The sequence below is a fragment of the Equus caballus genome, chromosome 2, assembly GCF_041296265.1.
Source record: "Equus caballus isolate H_3958 breed thoroughbred chromosome 2, TB-T2T, whole genome shotgun sequence".
NCBI lineage: Eukaryota > Metazoa > Chordata > Mammalia > Perissodactyla > Equidae > Equus > Equus caballus.
The window spans coordinates 125299857-125325005 of record NC_091685.1 but is presented as its reverse complement, the minus strand read 5'-3'; the positions used below and the strand labels follow the sequence as shown (position 1 = coordinate 125325005).

Genomic DNA, 25149 nt, shown 5'->3' with positions numbered 1-25149 from the left:
AAACTTTGAAGTTCAATTTGGTTTTTCCAAGTCAAAGAGCTCTCCATTTAATTCAGCTTTTCTTAACTAATTTTGACTTAGGAATTTATAAAAGCAAAGAAATTAATCTAAGCTATCTCAGTCAAAACCTACCACTCTATCTCTGTAGACACGACAGGATCCTAACACTTTCCACTTTTTAAAAGCAATCTCTTGGCCGGCCTGTGGCCTAGTGGTTAAGTTCGGTGCGCTCTGCTTCGGTGGCCCAGATTCAGATCCCACTCATCAGCAGGCATGCTGTGGTGGCATCCCACATACAAAATAGAGGAAAACTCACAGATGTTAGCTCAGGGCAAACCTTCCTCAGCAAAAAAAAACAAAGCCATTTTTATGATTTATCTTTTCCCTTTATCAGGGATATGATATACCTTTCATGTAATCAAGTTTCTTTCCAGTATAAACCAATTCACTTGTTTCTAAAACCTAACAGAGTGACACAAATTGTGATCTAATAAGCAAAAATAAAAGTTGGCTTTTGAATTGAAAATTTCTTTCTGTCCTTTTTATCTAAGATATGCTCTCTCACATTAGGGGAGTTTCTAGTCACAGGTGTTTGCCAAGACTTCAATTTTACCCAGATTTCAGAATTAAACTAAACATACTTAACACAATACTATATTTTTGCCAAATAAGCAAATAGTAATCATGTAAATGAGGTGAAAAATCAAGTTGATACAGTTCATTTTATACATACAGCTGATGGACAATATGAGAGAGAAATATCTAAAGGATGAGTTTTTCTTTTCATGAGGAAGATTGGCCCTGAGCTAACATCTGTTGCCAATCCTCTTCTTTGTCTTTGAGGAAGGCTGTCGCTGAGCTAACATCCAGTCTTCCTCTGTTTTATGTGGGATGCCGCCTCAGCATGGCTTGACAAGTGGTGTGTAGTCCACGCCTGGGATCCAAATCTATGAACCCTGGTACACTGAAGCGGAGCAAATGTAACCACTAAGCCACCGGGCTGGCCCCAAAAGGATGAGATATTTTTAATCGAGAGACATATGAAAGCACTCGTGAACTTTAAAAATGATTACATACTAAAAACAGAAAAATTATGAAATGTGAAGCATGAGAAAATTATGACAACACATTCAGTAAGCAAACTACAGTAAATCCAAAGATGAGCAATAAAAAATTTTAAATAACTCTCTTGCCAACCAAAAAAGAGCCACATCCAGTCCTCTCAACTTTTATATAATTAAAAATTGGACAAGAAAAACAAACAAAAAAGAAAGTACACTCTTAATAAATAACTTTTTGGTCCAAAAGAAAATAGAAACTCTAACTAAGAACATGCAGAAAATCAGGGCCATAAGAAGACTCGGAAAGTCTGTAAGAAGAATGAGGTGAGCCAGGAGCAGCCTCCCGTTCGGAATCGAGCAGCACTAAATCCAAACGCCAGCCTGGTGCTCACATGCTACGTTATCCGGGGAAAACATGACTTTGCCTGTTTCTTCTTACACTAAACAGAGAAAAAGAAACCAAGGCTGCTGTAGGATTAAATAAGATAAGATATGAAAATCATCTAATAAAAAATAAAGGATAATTCTTAACAAATATTATCATCCCTCCAATTCCCTAAAACCTTGTCCATAGGACGCAGCCAAAGTTGCACTCAGACACAAACCTATAGCCTTACATACTATTATCTCTCAAAAATAAACAAATAAATAAACATAAATTAATGATTTAAAAAATTACTAAATATATTTTCATTGTCTGTTATTTTATTTTTAATATGTATAACTCTGCCAAAAAATCAATGTAGCTAGGCATAGATATAAACAATGTCAACAAACACTAAAGTAACATATAAAAGAAAGGCATCTAACAACTAGAAGGACCTGCAACTAAGATATACAACTATGTACCGGGGGGATTTGGGGAGATAAAGCAGAAAAGAAAAAAAAAAAAGACTACTTAGCAACTAACGCTTTAAAAAAAAAAACAAGAAAGGCATCTGGACACACAGACACACAGATACACATGCACACTTGTTCACAACCTTCTTCTATAAACACACTCTTTTTATGGTAATGATCAGGCCTCAAATGAATATGTAATTAATATCTTATTTAATGATAGACATATTTAACTTTATTTCTAATATTATTACACTTTAGTTCTTATAAAGTTTTTTCATTTCTAGTATGTTTAATATAAATGAACATTTTTTTTTAACATTTGGAACAGAGACGGAATATATAAATAAAATTACTTTTTTTGGGTGGGGGGGGATGAAGATTTGCCCTGAGCTAACATCTGTTGCCAATCTTCCTCTCTTTGCTTGACAAGATTAGCCCTGAGCTAACATCCATGCCAACCTTCCTCTATTTTGTATGTGGGATGCTGCCACAGCATGGCTGACGAGTGGTGTAGGTCTGCATCCAGGATCCAAACCTGGGCTGCTGAAGCAGAGTGTGCCGAACTTGACCACTAGGCTATGGGGCCAGCCCCAAAATGACTGTTATTTTTGAAATGAGACTTTCACTCAGTTTAAGTATATTAACCAAATTATCAGCAATTAAAAACAACACTCAACTTTCCAAAGCAGTTTACTTTACAGAAAACAGAAACTCTGACAAAGATGAGGCACTGAATTCATGTTTCAACACACTCCCTCAGGTTAACCCACAGCCAAGCTAGCCACTTATAAAAAGAGAAAACCAAAAATACTCCAGAACAAGATAAGCACTCTGCAGACTCAGTGTGGAAAGAAAACACCTGTTGGTAAAAGCAGGGTGGCCACATGCGTTATTGCACACACTGGAGTACGGCTGAGCCTCCTATTGAGAGAAAAAGCAGTCAACAGAAACCAGTCCTGAGATGACCCACGCAAACCAGGATTTTAAAGCAGTTAGTGTGAACACATCCAAGGACCTTCAGGAAAACATGGTCACAATGCATAAACACGTGGAAATCTCAGTTGAGGAATAGAAACTGTAAAACTACCAACCAGATGAGGGAGTAGCTGAATGAAAAGTCACGTGGGTTTAATAGCAGAATGCGCATGTGGCAGAGAAAATCAGGGAAGTAGGAGACAGACCAACAGAAATTATCTGGTCTGAAGAACAGTGAGGAAGAAAGACTGAAGAGACACAGAGAGAGTGCCAGTGACCTGTGAGACAATAAACAGTGGTCTACAACATGTGCAGTATGAGTCTCAGAATAAAGGTGAAAGAGAATGGGTGAAAAAATAATAGCAAATAATTTCCCAAATGTGGCACCAACATGAACTCACAGATTCGCAAGTTCAGTATACCCTAAGCCAGACAGATCTAAAGGAAAGGACACGTTAGCATTTATCACAGAAAAACTGCTGAAATCTGACAATAAGGAGAAAATCTCTAAAACAGTCTGAGAAAACAACATATTATACACCAGGTAACAACACATTGACTGTTGACTTATCATCAGAAACAGTGGAGGCCAAAAGAAAAGGGAAGATCTTTACAAATCCCTCCAACTCAAAATTCTACACCAGTGAAACCATGCGTCCAAAACAAAGGCAGGAGAAGACAATTTCAGATCAAGGAAAATGAGGAGAATTCCTCACCAGCAGACCTGTACCCCAAATGATGCTGAAGTTGTCAAGTTGAAGAAAAACGAATCCAGACAGAAACTATAGATCTTCAAGAAGCAATGAAATAGGGTATGAAAGTGCAAATATGTGGGTAAATATAAAAGAACACATACGTGTGTGTGTGAATTTTACTGTTAATTTTTCTAAAGGACATTTATTGTTTAAGACAATATGAAACAAAAGCACAAAGGATGGATGGAGGTTCTGGGAGCAACTGGACCTCGCATGCAACACTGGTAGAAATGCAAAGTGGTCCAGCCACTTGTAGACAGTTTGTTCCTTACGATGTTAAGCACATAATTACCATCTGACCCAGTAACCCTATTCCCAAGCATTTCCCTAAGAGAAATGAAATATACGTTCACACAAAGGCTTGTATTTGAATGTTCATAACAGCCTTATTCGTATTAGCTCAAAATTGGAAACCCAAATTTCCATCAGTAGGTGAATGGATGGATAAGCTGTGGTCCATCCACACAATGGAACAGTATTCAGCAATAAGAGGGAACAAACTACAGTGATTCCACATAAGAGTACGCACGCATCTCCAAAGCACTATGCGAGAGAAAGAAGTCACACACCAAAGACTGATGACTTCAGCAATGTACAAGTGACTCCAAAAGACAGCTGCAATCGTTAAAAATACCAAAATTGTAAGCACAAATGTTTTCTCCCATTAAAATAAGTGAAAATGTACCTATTTTGAAGATATTTTCAGACTTTGCTCAAAATGTTCATTTTTTATCAATGTATGAATGCATGCATTCATTTATTCCCCAATTTCAAGACAACTATCGAGCAGCTATGACATGACAGGCACAGTACAAAGCACTTACAATGGAAAAATTAGTACTAAATACCTAGACAAGCCTAACAGAAAATGTAATGAGACCTTCATTAGTAAATCCACATCATTTTACTAAAAGACATGCTAGAAAGCCTGAAGAAATGGAGAACGATATCACATTGATTGATGTGAAAATTGAATATTTTAAAGACAGCAGAAATCCTTGACAACTGGATTCCAAAATTTGCACAGAGGAATAAAGGCATAAGAAAAACCAAAACCACTTTGAAAAAGTAGAGCAAAAGGAGAATTTGTCTGATATATGTGTTATTATGAGGCTACAGTAATTAAAAGAACGTGGCACTAGCACAGGAATAGAGCAGGGACACCACACAGAACTCAGAAACAGCACTGTAAAAATAAGAATGCAATGTATGATGGAGACATGTCAAAACAGTGGGAAGAGAACAGATTTTTCTGTTGAGTGGAGACCGGAAAATTGTATAATATGGAAAAGAGAAAATAAATCCCACATGAATTAAAGACCCAACTGCAAAAAAAATTTAAAATATAAAAGAATAAAAAGGAAATTTAAAAAAATCTTTCTGACCATGAAATAAGTAATCCTTAAACAAGAATCAAAATGCTGTATTCATGTATAAAAGTGATTGAGGAAATGGAATACATCACAATTAAAAGTACCTGTGAGTCAAAAGGCCAAGCAGATTGTCCGCAGACGAGGGGGAAATATCTGCAACCTAAATAATAAAGAATATCCAAAATATCCAAGCAACTCTCATTATGTCAAAAGAATAAGTTAATTCCATAGAAAAATGGAGAACAATATCCATAGGCAATTCACAGACGGGAAGATACAAATAGCCAATAAATATGGGAATAGATGCTCCATTCCAGCATGAAGCAGAAAAAGTGCAGAATTAGGACAAGATACCATTTTCCATTTATTAGACTGGCAAAAAAGTTTCTTTAAATGTAATAGCACATCAGTGAAGCCTCAAAACCTGTAAATTAGTTATTATTTATTTCCTTTATGTAAATTAGGAAATGGGGGCTCCGTGCCCAAGCTCTCGAAGGGACTAGAGTAACTCCAATATGCTGGCTTTGTATATGGGCAGCAGGCGTATGTGCCAGGGAGATCACCAAATTTGATTAGGCGACGACATCTCCTCAGTGAACACACACCAAAACCATTATCAAGTGTTCTAGAGCCAAGACAAGAACACCCACAGGAAAGGAGGGCAGGTCACCGGGACGGCTCTCCACTTGGAGGAGCCTGTGGGGAGCATCGGGGCCTCGTCAAACCACGTACCCTCACATCTAACTTCCCGTGCACACCCCCAGAGTGAGAACAACCCGCCCTCCCAAGGAGAAGATGCAGAGAAAAAATCAAATGCCGTTTTTATCAGCATAACATGAGGTGAGGAAAGCATATAATCAGCTGAGGATTTGTTGTTTTTATTCTTAGATAAAAACCAGTAACATAAATGTAAGGCCATCTCTCCTTGACTGTATTATTTAAAAAAAAAAAAAGACACTAGGAAATGGCCTCATGCTTGAAATTTTGACCAAGGAGGGTAAAAATCAGAAAAAAGGAGTTTCCAGTTCTACGGGATTTTACCGAAGGCAGCGACACAAACGCACGAAGCTCTCGGTCCAGTTCCAGGAACTTTGCTCACGGGACTGAACACGTGCACCCGGCCTCCACAGTCTGGGGAGCAGAACGCGTGTTCTCAGCGACTCTCACAAACACTCTCGAGCAACAGCAGCTCCATTCCATAACACTCACCCTATTTTCTGCGTCACAAATAGAGGCTCCGGCTCAGAGAATTAATTGTTTTAACAGTTTGTGCCTACTTAGCATCTCTAAACCATCTTCCTGTTTTCCACACTGCTCTGCAAACCTGTGCCAACAGCTCACAGACTAACGCACTGCGCCTTCATTTCAGTTGCCCTGTCCTCCCATTCTCCTTTTCCACAAATTCTACTCTTGTCAACACCTGTACTAAAAACATACATTAGCATGAGGAAAAACCATGGAAATTAACATGCTTCAAAATAAGTAATACCAACCAAAGTACTTCTACATAGAGGCCTACGTGTAATGTATCAGAAAAACCTCTTGAAAAGACTAGGAAGATTTTTTTTCAAAAATATTCATTACCATTCACAAGAAATTTTACATGACCAATAAAATGAAAACCATTCCGGGTGCCTGTGCTTAGCAGAAATGGAAATATTTTTCTAATCCAACTTTAACTTGAAGCACAGAACACAGTGCCCAGGCTTTGGGTCGGACAGACCTCCGCTGAGGTTCCCGCTCCATCACTTAATAGCTCCCCTAAGTACTTGAAAATGTGCCAACGTCCTGAGAAACCCGGCTACGAGCCTTTAAGTTAAACCATGTTTCCTTCAGCACTAACTTCGAAGATAATTTAGATCTTTCTGCTTTTGAAGAAGACAGGCTAAAAATAATAGATTAAACATATTTCTTACAACACCCCAAATTTAGAGATGGGAAAACCCCTGGGATCATCTGCTGATGAGAGGGCCAACCCTGAAACTTCGGAGATGAAGAACCTAAGCCCTCGAGAGGTCACAGGACTTTTCCAAGGTCAGATAACGAACACACAGGAGCAGACTCTAGAATTGAGGTCTCCTGACTTCACCACATCGTGGGAATACAACCAAAACCTCCCAATGCTGGAGGAGGTCAGGGTCCAAAACAGAGGCAAAGATTCCCAGTAACTTAATTCTCCTCTCAATTGTAGTACCTCTTACTCAGTGTGTCCCTCTTTCTCAGCTGCCTCCCCCACACCCCACCCCTACACACCCACGCCTAAGAGGGTATACCAATTAATGAAATCAAAGGAGTGAAGATCAAAAGAGCCATCCTTTTACGGGGACCTCTAATCAAAATCATCCCACGGACGCCCACATTACTGAAGAGCAAACGGTCAGCTCTCCCAGGAAGCGGCACTGTCCACTGTCCACAGGCACAAGCACCTCCTGACAGCCCAGTACTCAGAGGGGCCATGCCATGCCGTAGTGAAGAGCATGGGCCCTGTGGTCCACCTGGATCCCAACAGTGCCCTGTAGGACTTCAGACAGCTACTGACCACCCCCACCAGTGCCTCAGCCTGCTAATCTGAAACAAAAAGGGAGCCCCGCACACCTGCTGGAACCCGTACAAACATCACACAGATCCCCCATAACAAGTGCTAGGCGCAGCTCCTTGGCACACAGTAATGGTTCCAGGGAAGTCAGCTCTCAGGACGACAACAGAGACGGGCCAGCGAGCACACGCACAGAACGCAACACACTGCATTCTCTCTGCTTCCAACAGCTCACACAAGTATCCTCCCTCAAGACCACAACGCTATTCCCTAAGTTTTCCCTAAATGACAGAACTGTGTTTTGGGAAGTAAGGAAATCAGACACCTTATTAATGTGCTTATTTTTTAAATAATAATTACAGGGACACCAGAAGTGTTTATTTAGCAAGTGAACATGTAAGCCCAACAGATTCGGTTTCACGTGTTTATTCTTGTCTGGAAAGACCGTAAAAGACAGCATGTAGTTTTATTTGACTTTTAGATTTCTCTAAACGTAAGCTGAAATTCTGCATATATGAAATACATGCAAATACTGATAATTTTAGGACACGTACAATGACGGCCTTTGAAAAAGTTCCAAGTGCCTGATTTTAAATAATCCTCTTCTTACTCATGTAATTTACTCATCCCAGGATGTATCTACATCAATATAATTGTTCCGATTTTAATTTTTCATCTTTTAAAAGTGTAAGATGACTGCACAGGAATAGTGATTGCAGGACAGCAGACAACAGTTCTCATTTAAGCCCAAACAAAGCAAGAGTTCACTGCTCTGCAAGCTGAAGGAGCTCCCACGCCTAAGTCACTTCCTCAGGACACCTCCACCTGACCCCCTCCTCGGGACCACAGGCAGTTCTGAAGACGCTCCAGCATCTGCTTGGCGGATTTCTGAAGCTCCCCATACAGAAGCTGGTTAATTTAACCAAGAGAAAAATTACACACGCCCTTGCAATTCAATCTTCCTAAAAAGCTCTGAGCCTGGTTATTTCATAACCAAGGGCTATTATCCCTAATGGCCAAGGCAGTCTCAGCAACAATTCAGGTGTCCCAGAGTCTTATTAACTCTTCCAGCCATTACGTACCATTAAGAGCATTAGGGCCCGGACCCTAATTAGGGCGCGTTAAATGGCCCTGGTGCTCTCCAGGTGCTAACAAGCCGGCCAGAGCGGCCCATTCTCTACCAGGGAGCACAAGGAGTTTGTTTTCAAATGCTATTCAGAATTTTTTTAGATTTTCACAGCGGCTACTCCAGTTTCAGAGGGCAAGACTCAAAGATTTAAATAATAATGTTAAAATTACAGAAAGACAGCCAGCAACCACAGTTTCTTTCTAACTGAAATGCATTCTCTGAGGCAATGGCTAGTTTCAGTTCAGTCATATCAAAGATAAAAACTATGAATACTAAAACAGTTTATTACACTTTATCAAAGTCTGTACATATGTTCATTAGGATGAGAGAAGTTATTTCCTAACAAACAAAACAACCTCAAAACTTCCTTGCAGAATCATAACTTATTAAATGAGTCTGGATTAATAAGCAAAAATATATATTATATCATTATTACATATTATATCATATATGTCATATATAGTGTATACTGTATTATATAAATATTATATATATAACATACATACATGGAAGGACATACTGTCTTTAAATTAAAAGAGATTTTGTTTTTAAAAAAGAAAAAATAGGTACGGACCATGTCAAAAAACAGCTTCTTCTACTTAAGGTAGTGAAAATTAATAGGAGGGATTTATTTTTTAAATGTCTAAACAACAATAAAAATGCATAGGAAATAATAAAAAAATTTCTCTGCAAATTTCTGTATTACACACGTCCCCAGAAAACTATAGAATTTTTTTAAAATTTCCAGGCAGCTATCATTCCCCACGCATTTTTAATCTTTCTTCTTGTCGATCTAATAAAAATGCCAAAAAGTGTAGATGACAAATGGTTAAATTGTTATAAAATCACCTACTCCTTTGTGATAAAAATTTCAGTTAATACATAGTAATTTATATTTAAAGTTACTGCATTAGCTATTTTAAAGTTATTTAAGTAGAAAGCAACACAAAAAAGGACATTTCCAACATGTATGGACCCAGAGAATCCATCTCCCAAGCACTTTCTGTAAAAATTTTTGGAAAACGTACATCAGCCAACAGTGAGAAAGGAAAACAGAAAGAGAACTTAGGAGAGAGCGGAACCAGTAACCAAGAGGGCGAGGAAAAGAACCCAGCAATGGCAGCCGGCAGCCGGCCGAGACCCAGCATTGAATAAACGGTGCCACCAACGAGGTGAACAAATTCAGATACTGTAAACGCCGCATATTGGTTTTCAGTGTTTAGATTCAAGAGAGAAAACATGAAAAATATTCACAGCTCAAGAAGAGAACTTGAACGTGATCAATTTTGTCACGCAGTGTGGTGGAGAGCAGCTGGTCAGCGAGGGGCAGAGGAGGAGGGCAGAGCCACGCGCCCAGCTGCGTCCTAGGCAGCCACGCGTCTGCTGAAAATCGGTGGAGCTATCGGTGCAGCTCGAAGTGTGATGCTCAGAGTCATCGCAAGACGACAAAGGAAGAACGAGGAACAGAGCTGAGAAAGGCACAAGAGGCGAACTCCTAATCTTTCAAGCAGCAGCCTGAGTCACCAGGGAAAGACAGAAACCAAGGAACAGGAGTGAGCACACTGTTCCAGACGGGCAGCAACCGCTCTGGAGAACTGGCACCACGGGAAGACAACACAGGAGCCAGACGGGGTGCGAAGCGGGAGGAGGGCGTCACCTCTCCCTTTTCACACCTTTTTCAAACTTCTGAGTTTTTACTTTCAAGTATATGATTATTTTTATAATTTTAAAAAGCGCCATACAAAATCCTGTGTTTGTTAATCTCAGAAGGTAAATGCGGGAGGGACACATAAAATTTTAAAAAGTTGCTTGATTTGAGATTAAGATTGTTGATTAATTTTCAAAGATGTAGAGTAGATAGAGAATAGCATCAAACTTTTAATATCTATTAGCAGTATTTATTTAATCATATGAATCCAAATACACTTTTATCTTACTAGAATAAAATCATAATTTGTTAAAAGAGGCATTTCACCAAATCTCAGAATCATGAAATTGATCCTTTATTTCTGAGGCCGCCTCACCTCTGCCATGGTTCTATTTTTCTTTCTTTTTTTTTGAGGAAGATTAGCCCTGAGCTAAAATCTGCTGACAATTCTTCTCTTTTTGCTGAGGGAGACTGGCCCCGAGCTAACATCTGTGCCCATCTTCCTCTACTTTGTATGTGGGACGCCTGCCACAGCATGGCTTGATGAGCAGTGTGTCGGTCTGCATCCAGGACCCAAACCAGCAAAGCCCGGGCTGCTCAATCAGAACCTGCAAACTTAACTGCTGCACCATCCGGCCAGCCCCCAAGGTTCTATTTTTAACTTGTAACATCATATAAAATAAGCCATGTGCTTACAATGCTTAAGCTCCTCCTGAAATATAAGTTAGGTACCTTTAGAAGATAAATTAATTATACGATATGAGAAAATTATTAAATATTGTAATCAAACCATATAAACTGATTTTTAAAAACGCCTTCACAAATTTAGGAAGCATTCGCCCCGGCAGTTGCTGCGCATCTCTCAGTCCCATCCCTCTGACTCCCCTCCTCCGCAGGTGCTCAGGGAAAGAGACAACCCACAGGCTAAGCAGGGAAGAAACAATGTAAGATTAGGGATGATTCCTGTTCACTAAAATTTGCTTAACCAGCAGGACAACAGAAACTCCATCTTTGGTTTGAAGTAGTTGAGAGAACAGCTGGATGATGTTTGAGATGTATGATAAAAATAAACCAGGACTCAAGTTTGAAAAAAAATAAAAACTTCCCCATAGGGTCACCTAGTATTCCATGATTTATGATTTAAAAAAAAACATTTACAGGGGCTGGCCCCGTGGCCGAGTGGTTAAGTTCGTGCGCTCCGCTGCAGGCGGCCCAGTGTTTCGTTGGTTCGAATCCTGGGCGCGGACATGGCACTGCTCATCAGACCACGCTGAGGCAGCGTCCCACATGCCACAACTAGAAGGACCCACAATGAGAAATATACAACTATGTACTGGGGGCCTTTGGGGAGAAAAAGGAAAAAATAAAATCTTTAAAAAAAAAAAAAAGGGGCTGGCCCCGTGGCCGAGTGGTTAAGTTCGCGCGCTCCGCTGCAGGCGGCCCAGTGTTTCGTTAGTTCGAATCCTGGGCGCGGACATGGCACTGCTCATCAGACCACGCTGAGGCAGCGTCCCACATGCCACAACTAGAAGAACCCACAACGAAGAATACACAACTATGTACCGGGGGGCTTTGGGGAGAAAAAGGAAAAAAAAAAAATCTTTAAAAAAAAAAATAAAAATTTACACCACAATTTCTTCAGCCGTTCAATTTGTGCCTATATCTATTTTTTTCCTTGGGGCACTGTAAAATAAGAGAGCAGAGAGAAGACTCAGGAAGGATGTGTGAATGCGTTACAACAATCTGAAGGCGAGGGAAGGAGGAGTATTCCAGAACACTTGCCGCTTTAAGGCTGCAGAAGTGGCCTCACCTGAGCCACATCTACAAGAGAGAGCACTGCAGGTCCTACCCGCTGCCAACAACACGCATGCACAGGAGAGAATCCTGTCTCCCCTTGGCCTCACTCCTTCTGGAAACAAACACAAATCACCACAACAGCAGAGCACTCAGAGCAGAGCACGGCAACCACACTCATCTAGTCTTTTAACTTCAGGATTTTAAAAACATACCAGGAAGAAGCATTGTTTTATTTTTCATGATGGAGATAATATACACATGTCTCCTTTTAGTGGAACGGAAAACAGTCCTTTTCTTCTTTCAAAACAACAACTTGTTTCAACTGTTGTAGTCTGACGATTTTATCTCCACCTGAATAAGCGTCAGTATTCCCGCAAACGCAGAAAGAGCCGACGAGATGCCCAAAGTGCCGTCACCTCCACTCCGGGCACAAACAGAAATAAAGCAAAAAGACAGCTAAACTTTCCATTATAACCCTGGGGAAAGGGAACAGGGAGGAGGCACCTGGCCTTAGGTAACGTGGTTTCAGTGCTGCCGTGACAAACACCGCAGATTACTGGTCAAGTATGAATGGCTCAGCGGAACACTGCCGACGGACAATGGCTTACATCAGAGAGAAGGAGTCCAGGTCACGGTCTTCCTACCCATGAGATGCGCAAACCTGGGCAGGTTATCTCACTCCTTAGAGCGTCTTCCAAGTTGAGAAGAATAACGGTACTAGAACAGGCACCAGGGCTTGGCAGATGCCGGGAGTCTAGCTCCAACAGTACTGGGTGAAGACTAGCTTACTGCACCTAAGGACTAGTTTACTGCACCCAAGGACTAGTTTACTGCACCTAAGGACTAGCTTACTGCACCTAAGGACTAGCTTACTGCACCTAAGGACTAGCTTACTGCACCTAAGGACTAGTTTACTGCACCTAAGGACTAGCTTACTGCACCTAAGGACTAGCTTACTGCACCTAAGGACTAGTTTACTGCACCTAAGGACTAGCTTACTGCACCTAAGGACTAGCTTACTGCACCTAAGGACTAGTTTACTGCACCTAAGGACTAGCTTACTGCACCTAAGGACTAGTTTACTGCACCTAAGGACTAGTTTATCTAGCGACCAGCTTCACTCAGGCTCAGCCCCTGCAGTGTGACGGGACGTCCCCGGCAGAGTCCGTGACTTCAGAGTGCCACATCACAAATGAATTAGCTAGATGATGTGTTTCGGCGGGCTGTTGCACCATTACATTATGAGTTCTCATTTGAGGAGCAGTTAATGCCTTAAAAAACACTTTAAACTGGCTATTTATTTACTCTTCTTACATATGTATATGTGAGAAATATGATGATAATGAAGCCCAGGGCAAAATAATGAGACAGGTAAGAAACACCTGGCTTATGGACTCAAGTTTCCTACTGCGACTGCAGTTGTCACGTTTTAGTGTGACTCTGAGATGACACGTGCGGTGCTCTTTCAGTCCCTCCCTTTCTCAATGACATGCTGGTCCACGCACAAGAAAAGGTTTTAAATGCACATAAACTAAGAGAGGTTAACATGTAAGTTTCACGAGTTTCAGTTGCCTCAGAAACGGTCTACTTTCCAGCTGAGAAAAGAACTGAGGTCTAGCAGGCACCAAGATTCTGAATATGGATGAAACTCAATGGAAAAGGGGTACAAACGTGAGGAAAAAATTGGTCCGAGAATAACAACAGTGACGGCCAGATGCTTTAAGGGAGCTGTCTCTCATACTGTCAACGACCTCACAAGAAGGTGTACTGACCTCCATTTACAGACGAGCAAACTGGAATTCAGAAAGTTTGAAGGACCTACCCAGAGTGCTTGGGTAGGACACAGCACAGCTGGGGCTCAAACTGGAGTCTGAAGAAACAAAAAACCCTGGAGTCTGCGTGTCTCAGGGAGGGCCGGCTCCTCATCACACAGCTGTCTCTGCAACTTACATTTGGGACACGTCAGACCTTTGTCAGAGGGACTTCTTCCCTTCGCTTGTACAAGGCAGAATACAACAAGGGGTAGAAACAGCTCATGTCCTGATGAACACCCCCCCTTAGTTGTTTTCCTGTTACTCAGTGAACAAGAGAGATTTAGGAAAGAGGAGAAGGGGGAGGGAGCCCACAGACTGTCCTTCCTTCGTCCGAAGCATCATCTGAGTGCACATCCTTTCCTCGCGTTCCTCCTGGCAGTATGACACAACTCACACACAGTCATACCGGACTGCCCTTTACCTTCCGTGCAGACAGATTAAAAGAGACAAAACATCAATTTACCTCCCAAATACATACACTGTGCTTCACATGAGCCCCTTTAAATTCTCACAATTCCAATGGCACGCTGATTGACTTCTGCTTCTGGAAAGCGACAGACTTACCATGAAACTTTGAGGCTTCAGGATCATTCACATTGATAGCAATTAATTTCCAATCTGTTTCACTCTGATCAATAAGAGCCAAAATTCCAAGGATCTTCACACGAATAACCTCTCCACGAGAAAGAACCTTTAAAGTGAAAAGAAATTCAGCATTTGCAAGGCTTTGGAGAAGTGCACTCACACATCGTAAAAATCCAGATGAAAGATTAAAGGTGCTATAGCCTAAAATTTAATAAAGCTTTATTAATTAAAAATAACATAAAAAGTCATAAAGCCTTCTATAATACCCCTTTTAGAATTAAGTATCTTGATCCCTTTTTGTAAATTGATGTTGCTTATAGATCTTGAAATTTAATATACGAGGCCTAGAAACTCACACTAAACAGAAAATAAACCCACGTATATCACTACATGATGTAACCTGGCTTCTGCGGCTCAGGGGTAAAAAGAGACCTGAGCAGCCTTTTAAATTGCTCCACCGTACCTCTTCTGCAAACCACATGCTCAGGTACTAGTGAAACGTACATTTTTAACATCTCAGAATACAGTCTTAAGAAGATAATGAATGACAAGGAAAGATTATGACTATGTTAAAGATACAGACAAAACAGGTTTCATAAAATGCTGTTAAAAGACTTTAAGAGAAACCGAGAAATAGCGCGATGTTGAAGCAGGCGTTCCACAGCTAAAGCAGGTTATTTCAGGGGTTCCTTCAAGCAGTCAATGCCAAATTCATATGCATCAGTCCTTCCACATCCTTTGACTTTTAAAGGTTTAGTCGGCTAGAGAATTTCACCGCACGCTGAAATCTGAACACACGCTTCAGAATAAATTCCTTCATGACGCAAAACGCAGCTTTACACTTGGAAAGCAAGGAATCCAAAAGAAAGTCATTTTAGTGTCTTGAAATTATTTGAGAGAAAAAACAGATCTTAAACCGTAAAGTCAAAAAAACCTTTCAGAAGATTTGCAAATGACTCTAAAATCTTAACATAAATCTGCATGAATCTGTGATTAGTTTACACAACAGATGAGTGTGATTTTATGAACTAAACTGAAATCTCACTTTTAGGGGAATATGCACAATTACATTAACCAGACCCCACATGTTCAGGCTCTGTTAAGAACCCAACACTACATCAGACACCGTGTCTATAAAAAGAAAGAGTCGCCGTTCTCAAAGGTTTGCAGCCTTGCTGGGGAGACAAACTTCACGCCAGGAGAGCCTTTGTCAAACAGCAATGTTCAAATTCTAAGTTATCACATCATTGCCAATGAAAGGCTGGCTACGCTGGTCAACTCAGAGATAAACTAGGTCACTGGCTCTCAACCAGAGGCAGCTCTGTCTTCTAGAGGACCATCGGCGATGTGCGGAGACACTGCTGGTTGAGAGAACTGGGGAGGCATCGCCTGCATCTGGTGGGAGAGGCCAGGGAGGCTGCACAGGACAGGCCCTGTGAGAGAACTGTCACCCAGAATGTGAACAGCGCCACAGCAGAGGGCCTGCAGGAGACTCTGGGGGCGGCAGTGTCTATCAGAATTACTGGGAATCATACATAGTTTAAAAAGCACACTCTAAATGGTTTTATTTTTATTTAAAAAAATTAATTTACTTTGAAATTTCGTACAACATAAGAGCAGATTTGAGATTGTCATGGTTACAGGGCAAGCAGGAAGCGTGACTGGGGATCTGTTTCATCACACTGACACATGTTCTGTGACGTCCAAAGCCACAGAGAGGGCTCAGACAAACCACTGCCTCGTCATAACACCTTTCAACACTAGAAACTCTCAGTCAGACCAAAAACTCAGGATGAGATGCTTAGGAACAAAAGGCAAAGTTCTTATGAACTGGCCCCCTTCACACAAGTCAATTCATTCTAAATCAATTCAACAAATTTATGCGGAACATAGAATGTTAGACACCAAAAGAACAGTCCATAAGCCCTCAAGGAACTGAACCCCCTCAAGGTTCCCAAGCGTGGTCCTCAGCCTCACCCCAGCTTCCAGGCCTCTGCTCCCTCCCCTCGCCATGTGGTGTTGGAAGGGGCTTCCTCCCCAGACGGTTCCAGGACCCCATGCACGGCCAGGAGCACAGTCCCAACAAAGGCCTATTCTTTAGATGGCGACGAAGTCCTCGCTTCATATTTGCTAAATATTGTCTCAGGTCTCACCAACTAAAGGGATGAATTGCTCGGCGGTAAGATGAAGCCTGTTTTCCCAGTTCTGTCATAAAACCATCAGTGCACCCCTCCAAGGAACTGAGCGTGCGTAACCCGTGCTGGCCCCGCTTGCCTGGGAACCACAGTCCACCACGTCTGAAGACCAGTGGAACGACTCTGGACCAAGAACACGGGCACGCCTCAAGGCTATAGGCAGGATCTCACTAGGGTCATCACTGACTTCTCTAGCTATTTATGGAAAAGATTTCAAAAGACAGGACTTTTAAGTCACAAACACGTGGGGTTGAAGTCGTCCTCCACCACTCCTAGATGCGACCTTGGGCAAACGACTTCACATCGTGCGCCAGGACTCGGTTTCTCAACGGTAAAATGGAGACCACGGTACTTATTCCTTGAAGTCAAGAGCAAAGAAATGACGGACACATAGACCAGAACGGAAGGTCTTCCACAGACAGTCACGGCTTCTCTCTGGCTCTTACGTGGACCTATCGGCTCACCCCTGTCGGCAGCTCACCCTCGGGGGCCTGGGAGGAGCGGAGGACACTGATGCCCACAACAGGGGTTCTCCACTGGTTCAGAATTTGAAGAAGGAGGCAAGACTTCCACTGGACCCACCAATACAAGAAAACCACAGGGAGTAAAACTGCTAAGGCTGTCACCCCGTGCACCAGGTTTCTACGGTCACGTAACAAATTGCCACAAACCCAAAGGCTTAAAGCAGCGTAGATCTGTCATCTCACAGCTTCCACGGGCCAGGAGTCCAGGCACAGCACGGCTAGACTCTCTGCTTGTGGCCCAACAAGGCCGAAATCAAGGTGTTGGCCAGCAGGGCTTTGATCGAGGTTCTAAGGAAGAATCCCCTTCAAGCCCGTTCTTCGCAGTTGTAGGACTAGGTCCCTGTTAACCTGCTGAGCGTCAACCAGGGACTGCTACCTCAACCAGAAGCCTGTTGCATCCAGTGGGAAGAGGCCAGGGATGCTGCACAGGGTGGTCCCATCTACCCCATCTGTGTGTAAAACTAGGAATGTGTGTAGGATGAGGGTCTCCCCTGCAGGAAAGGAGAGAGAGAGGGAGAGGAAAAAGAAGACAGGGGGAGAGCATGGAGAGGGAAGACAGAAGAGGAGGTGGGAGACCAAGGACAAAGGGCAAGAGACGGACGAGAAAGTCTAAGAGGAGGATGAAGAAGAGGAGGAGGAGGAAGAGAAAGAAAAGGAGAGAGTAACAAAATAACATGGTCGACGAACAAAGTGACAAAGACTCAGAGCAACTATGTGCTAAATAATATTCTAGAAGCCTAGAAGTGCTGGGAGTTTCCAGAGAGAAGTGACTTGATCCCAACTAGAAGAATTTCCCAACCGCAGCATCCCTGGGTGCGGGCACTGAGCTGACCACCGCCCAGCAAGGCCTGTGCTCAGAGGGGACAGTAAGACTGACAGCAGAGCGCATAACAAAAAGCCACTCTGTCAGTCCACAGAGGGTGAAGGAAAACTCCGGGGGCGATGCTTGAGCTGAGGTCTGAGGGGTGCGCGGGGGAGGGTAAGGGAAAAAAAGCGGAGGAGGAAGACGCTCCATCCACACGCAGGGAACGGCTGGTGCGAGGGCCCGACGTGAGCAAGAGCAGGTATGTCAGAGGAACCGCGAGGTCAGTGCAGCTGGAGCCACTGTGCAAACGAGCAGTGCACGAGGAGAACAGGGAGACAGAAGGCGGGGTCAGGGACCAGCAGAGAGGGGCTGGACAAGAGCCTGGAATCAATGACGGCCGGGAAAATAAGACAGGAGGAAACCAGTCAGGAGCAGAGACAACGCAAGTCAGAGACAGCAGGCGCTAGACCGCTGCACCGAGAACGGAGACACAGACGGGAAGGCTATTTAGACCACAGAACGGGCATTCCATGATTTACGGGATAAAGAGAAGAACCACCAAGGATGACCCCCAGTCCTGGTTTAAGAATGGTCGGGGGAGGCGCCACTCACTGAGCCTGACCACCCTGGGATGAGGAAATAATGGACTCAGTTTGGGACACAAGGAGCTGGAGACGCCCGGGAGACACCCAAGCGTGGACATGGGCAGCTGCGTGTATGGGTCCCAGCTGGGGCGACCAGTCGGAGAGCAAAGCCACGTGCTTGGGATCGGATGACCAAGGGAGCTCCCGATGAGGACGGCAGCTGGACACGGGCCCAGCACTCAACCTGACCAGTGCTTAAGGAGCCTTCAGAGGAAAGCAAGAGGGAACAGAACGAGAGGACATCCAAGGTACCAGAGTCAGTCACAGTCAAGGGACGAGACGGTTCCAGAGGGAGTCACGGTTACAGCATAAAAGGCCAGGGGAGCTCAAGCGAGACAGAACCTGTCGCACAGCCTGTGGCCTCGGCTAATAGAGAGTTACCAGGACCTCGGCGAGGGCAGCTTCCCAACATGACGGGGACAGAAACAACGTGAAGTGGACTGAAGACAAGTGGGAAGCAGGAGCCGAGTGCGTGCACAGATGCTACAATCTCATTCGAAGGGGAGAGAGGAGGCGCCAGGGAGGGGCCCCGAGGACGCGGCTGCAAACGCAGCGCAGGAGGGACGAGAAGACACTGTCCCTCAGGAGCAGGGGCCCTGGTTGTGGGTAAGAAGACAGCTCCTGCGGTCACAGACGGCACGGAAGAGGCACGTGTGTGGGCACTGGCCGCTCGGCCGTCCACGGGGACAAGGTTGGCAAGCTCTTATTGGCCGGTTTCCAGGAGCTCCAGGAAATGAGAGACAGGACACTGTGCTGGGAGGGAAGACAAAGTGCAAGGACGTCCACAGAGAACAACAAAAGCCAGCAACAGTGCAGCAGAAAATAGAAGAAAGAATCGACCAAAGACCCAAATTCCGCGGGTCGCAGCACCCATGGCATCGCAGGCTTTGCTCCTCCCCATAGGACCCGGCAAGCTGGTGGCAGGCAGAGAGAAGAGGAGCAGGCCGTGTCACCAGTGTGAACTTCCTGTCTGGATGATGGGCAAGGAAGCCCAGGACCACTCGGCAAACCTTCCACCGTATTCAGGATTCAGAGCACTTGCTTGAGACCTGCAGACTGCACGCCTGCCACCTCCTCAGCTCTGCTGCCGGGACGCACAGCCACAGACAGGATGTCAGCCACGGGCGCAGCTGCGCTATTTATAAAGACCGGCCGTGAGAGGTTTGACCCGCCGTGGCTGCACTTCACCAAGCCCCAGCATGAGAAGGAGTAAAGGCACGAAAAGGGACTGGAACCAGGGCTCAGTGGGCTAGAACTCTAAGAGCCGAAGAACTGGTGCCTTCCGGGGAGACCTGAACTGGTGTGGCCGCAACAACCTGGAACACATGTTCGAGCCACAGGCTGTCAAACACACCTTTGAGCCTATTTCACAAACATCAATAGGATCATTGTCTCCACAGCAGTCCGTGCTCTTCTCTTTCCGATGGGGATCTTCCCAAGTCTGAAAAAAAGGGACAGGGGAGAAAAACAGGTTAATGCTCACTATAACACATCTTACTCTTTCCACGTGATTGTGAAGTTTTACAGACAGCCATAAGCCAAGGAAGATTCTCAGAAATTACACAGGCTCAGCGCCGCCAACACACCAGCACCTCCCTGCGCTTCGGCGTAATTAGCATGATTTACAGCCCTCCTCCCTGCCGGTCTCACTTGTCCGCATGACCACATCTGACAGTGGGCGGCATTTCCAAACACACGCTCCTCCCAAGTTTAGTCAGCGTCTAATTCAGGTTCACTGGGAGTTTCGGTTCGATGCTCCATCGTCTGTGCCCGCGTCCCCACTGGCTGCCTAACCCTGCTGCCATCATCGCAGCTTCCTCCGACCGGTAACCACACTGGGTCTGGCTTTCAGTGTTTGAAAATAAACTTCCTATTCTTTAAGTGACTTCTATTAGAAGACACCCAGTTTTCCCTTCATAAACTAAAGACAGAATCTACCAAAGAAGAGAGAAATCAATTTCATTCCATTTACAAAATCCTCTACTTTTGCCATCAGATCCCAAGACCTTGACAAACACACAAAAAAGTGTCAACTCTGGCTGTTGGTCACAAAGTACACACAGGGGCATTTTTACAAATGAACAGCATAAGAGACACTTGTTATCAAGTTTCAACATCCCCTACACACTATCCTTCCCAAAAAGCCTCAGAACCACCCAATTCTAAGTGGAACTGGGAGCTTGCTCAGATTTACACTCTAACACGTGCAGAGACCGGGTCATCTCAAGATTGCTATCTACAACTTCAGATTATCCAAGCTTGGTCCCTCTCATTTACACAGATAATTAAAAATGGACTAACTTACACCTAACCCTAGATAAACTCCAGTATTTGCCTTCTGGCCTTAATTATAGTATGTTCAAGAATAAACTGACCCAGCCTCACCCAAAAAAATATATATATATATATCAGTAAACCAAGTCCAACAACATTTGACTCCCCAATATTAGAAATAAAATATAAGAAGAATAAACATAACGTTAAGTGCCCCACTGGCTGTGGGTGAGCGAGGCTTTCCAGGCGGCACCCCCACACCCCCCAGGAGGAAGGCATGATTCACAACCTCACCTTACAGGTGAGCAAACTGAAGCCCAGAGAGTAAACTGCCCACGCTCACAGCTCTAAACGGAGGCCACGGGAGGAGAACCCACGCTGTCAGCCACGATGTCACGACGCCGAATTCTGGCAACGGCAGCAACGGAACGGCCATGACCTCCAGAGATCACCGTATTCTGTCTCATGGCCCTCTTCCTGGAGCTCTGTCCTGTGCTACTGTCCAACCCCCACGGCCTCCTGCCTCCTCTTTCCAGGACACGCACGCCCTCAGGACTCGTGGAGAACCCTCTCTGGGCCACGAGTGAGGAACAGAGATGCAGAGGATGGTCACTGCCCCGTGTTAATAAACGGCACAGCACTTGTCACAAATGCTACAAAACTCACCTAAACGTGCTGGACAAACCAAGATGGGACTGAGCTCAAACTGGAATCAGAAAACCCAGACGCAGAAGGAAGGCGGCCGAGGCCCCTCCATCCTAGTGCAGGGATCCTCTCCTGACCCCCCTCAAGCTCGCTCCCCTCTCAGAAGGAGCAGGAGCCACCCTGGCCCCGAGGAGGACAGCCGGACCCCAGCCTACTTCAGCCACGAACCCCAGACCTCAGTTTCCCCTCCTGTCAGGGAACGGCTTACACGAGACAGCTGCTGGATACGCCCTGCCTGAGTCCCATGACCGTCAGTGGTCCCTCTTCACCGCACGACACCAGCAGGGAGGGACGCTCTCGGGCTCACGAGTGACTCAGCCCGCCCCAGCAGCGCGACCCAGAACAAAGTCCTTCCTGCACCAGAAGGACAGCATCTTCACAGGCGCTGCCCCCCATGGTGCTGGCGGGGGCTTCTGTTTGCTGACTGACTGGTCCACATCCCCTCAGAACCCCAGGTTCAGTATCACCTATCAACTCAGCTGCTTCTGCTGGGGAATATGCATGCAAGTCCAAAATTCTTAAGCCACACGATGCGATGGTGTCCGTTTCTGGGCCAGTTCTTCATGATCCCCTCACAAGTAAGGCACCAGGCTGGCATTTCTACTTCCAGGCCTGCCCTTAAACGCTATATCCACAGGCCTCGGTTCTCAGTACAAACAGATTCACACGAAACAGCTTCTAACTTAACTTGAAACTAAGGTACCATTCCAAGCAACCGCTGGAGAGGACACCTGGACAAAGTAAAGCTCCGAGTTCGCCCTCTTGTGGAGCTTCATGTGCACAGCCAGGCGAGGGACGGGAAAGCAGGCAGGCTGCAGCAGAAACATCCAGAAGAAGAAACGCCAAACCGTCATACTTGTTCCCCCCAGAATTTAGAAGTAACTTCCACAACCGGACAAGAAAAAAGGCAGCCCAACACAAAACAGGCCGCAGACAGAACAGGAAATCAAAGAAGGGGCACAGGAAGACTTGTAATACATGAAAAGATGCCCAGTGTGACGGGAGAGACCCAACTTAAAACCAGAAGGAGACACCATTGCAAAGACCTAAGAATCTGACAATGCCGAATACCAGAAACAACGGAGGCACCTGCACCCGACAGGCGCTTGGCAGGAGTGCCTATGGCTCCAACTCCTTTGTAAACAATTTGGGAACACCTCATAAAGTAAAATGGGTGTGTAACTCACAATTTAGCCATCTGACTCAGCTACAGACCCAGGAGTATACACCTATATATACTACAAATACAGAAAATTTTAGCATGGGCCCAAGAAAAGCATTAAAAAATAGTTAAAAACAACCTATCAACAGGAATATGAATAGTGTTAAACTCATACAGAGGATGGCTATAGAGCTATGCAAACAGATAAGTCAGAACACACAGGTTACTGATCCAGCCCTACCCGTCCTCGTGCAGGTGTCTGAGATTGCCACCTTACAATCCACAGCATCAGCCCATCCCCGTCTGGAATCACCACGCACTGGTCCTTAGCCTCTGAAAACCCGTGAACTGCACAGAGCTGTGCATCCAACGCCTCTGGAGAACAGCCTCCTGACTGATAGGGACCCTGGTCACCTCCTGACTGATCGGGACCCCCGTCGCCTCCTGACTGATCGGGACCCCCAGGGCCATGCCAGTGGAGGGGAGACCCGCTCAGCCTCTGCGTGTACTCTGCCCACTTCAGTGGGAGCAGATGCGCCGCCAGCTGTCTCACCATCAGCAGCTGATGCCTGCAGCGACAGTGGCACCAACACAAACTCACTGTGGGGCTCCACACACTAACGGTCTCACTTACTATTCACGGTGACCTTGTGGGGCGAGTGGTTTGATGACACAGAGAAACAACAGGCCTGCAGAGGCTCAGCCACTGGTCCCAGGTTAAAAGCTAGTAAGTGGTACTTCATGACAGTGGGGTCAATGACCCAAACTCATGACGAAGTTCAAAACAATAAACACAACAACATCACATTAAGACTGAAGAAACCTTGAATCTGTGATTACAGTCCCGTAACATTATCCAACAGGTTTTCTGAATATTTACCCAGAAAGACATAACCCTTGAATAACCCATTAGATGCGGAATTCTGAACAACTGGGGGAAGACAAAGATGATTTCTGCCCAGGCCAAACTCAAACTCTGAGCAAGCATCAGTGCCAGGGCAGGAGGAATCATGGAGGTTAAAGCGTGTGGACAGCGACGGCCTGATGCAGGATGCCCTGAGGACCACAGCTCAGCACAGACGGCTACGGAACGGGGCTCTGCAGCTTCAAAGCCTCTCAGCACGGCAGGCTTGGTACCTTCTCTGAACTAATCTTCTGCTGTTATGAGACGGAAAGAGAACAGCAAAATCCAATACCCACACATGCCTATGAGACCAACGCCACACACGCAACGCATTCACGAACTCACTCATTCCACAAGCACCGACTGATCAGCCACGCTGTGCCAGGGAGCAGGCCGGGCAGCTGGAAGACATCTGTGAACAAGAGACAGACTCCCTGTCCACACGGAGCCAGCATCCCAGCCCGAGGAAGCTGGCAACAAATTAACAGATAACTGAGTTATACAGCATGTTGGACGTCGGCAGGTGTCACGGCAAAGGGAAGAAAATGAACGACCAAAGGCGGAGTGGGCCAGGGGAGGCGGGCTGGAGTCGTACGGGATGCTCAGGGCAGACGTTGCGAGGGAGGTGAGCTGTGTGCACACCCGGGACCTGGGGAAGAGTTCCAAGCCGGAGGACACAGTGCGCGGAAGGTCGGTCAGATGCAGGGTGTGCCCGGAGGGTCAGAGGAACCGATCCGCAAGCCGCCAGTGTGGGGGCGAGGGAGCAGGGGGAGGAGGACGGGGAGCTGGAGCCGAGGTCAGAAACGTAAACAGACCCGGGGCTGCTTGCATTTTAACAGGTTCACTCCGTCTTATCGTTGACTACGAAGTGAAAAGATATTAGGTAGTTATCCTTTCCCAGAAACGAGTGGCCTAACTTCAACTTGTTATAAACATTAGTCTACTAATAACATCAGTTATTCTCGTTTGGTAAGTAACTCCCACGCAGTCTGCAGTGGACCCTGTGCTGAGGACTACCACACTCACACACTCACACTGGCCAAGAGCAGTTTGGGTCTAAAAAGACAGTGAAGACCTCTGCAGAGATGTGGCAGAGAATGCCGGTCTGCTCGTCTTCCTTGTTGGTGCTCGGGCCACACTGCCCCCGTCTGTTGGGAAACATGCTGAGCCCTCTCCACACGCTGTCTGTGCTCACTGTCTCTGGTTGGGTCCCCCAGACGTCCACACCACTGGTCCCCCACCTCCTCTGGGTCTGCGCTCAGGAAGCACCTTCTCGCAGAGGCCTGCTGCCTGTCTGACCCCAACAAGCCCCCCACCCAGCCCCCTCCTTGCCCCACTTCTCTCCAGCACACTCACCGCCGCCCGACAAACCACGCATCGTGTACATTTCCTTTTTCTGGCCTGTCTCTCTGCCCAGAAG

General features: G+C 45.3%; 1 protein-coding gene across 5 annotated transcripts in view; it reads right to left on the bottom strand.

The window, feature by feature from the left end:
• PPA2 (inorganic pyrophosphatase 2) overlaps positions 1 to 25149 on the bottom strand; it is an 80749-nt gene that overhangs the window by 24488 nt on the left and 31112 nt on the right. For all 5 annotated transcript variants that reach the window (XM_070259821.1, XM_070259820.1, XM_023636790.2 and 2 more), the window contains 2 exons: positions 20039 to 20125; positions 14496 to 14622 (listed from right to left, as the gene is read on the bottom strand). In XM_070259821.1, the coding sequence (XP_070115922.1) occupies positions 14496 to 14622; positions 20039 to 20125 (214 nt within the window). The remainder of the gene's footprint in view (positions 1 to 14495; positions 14623 to 20038; positions 20126 to 25149) is intronic.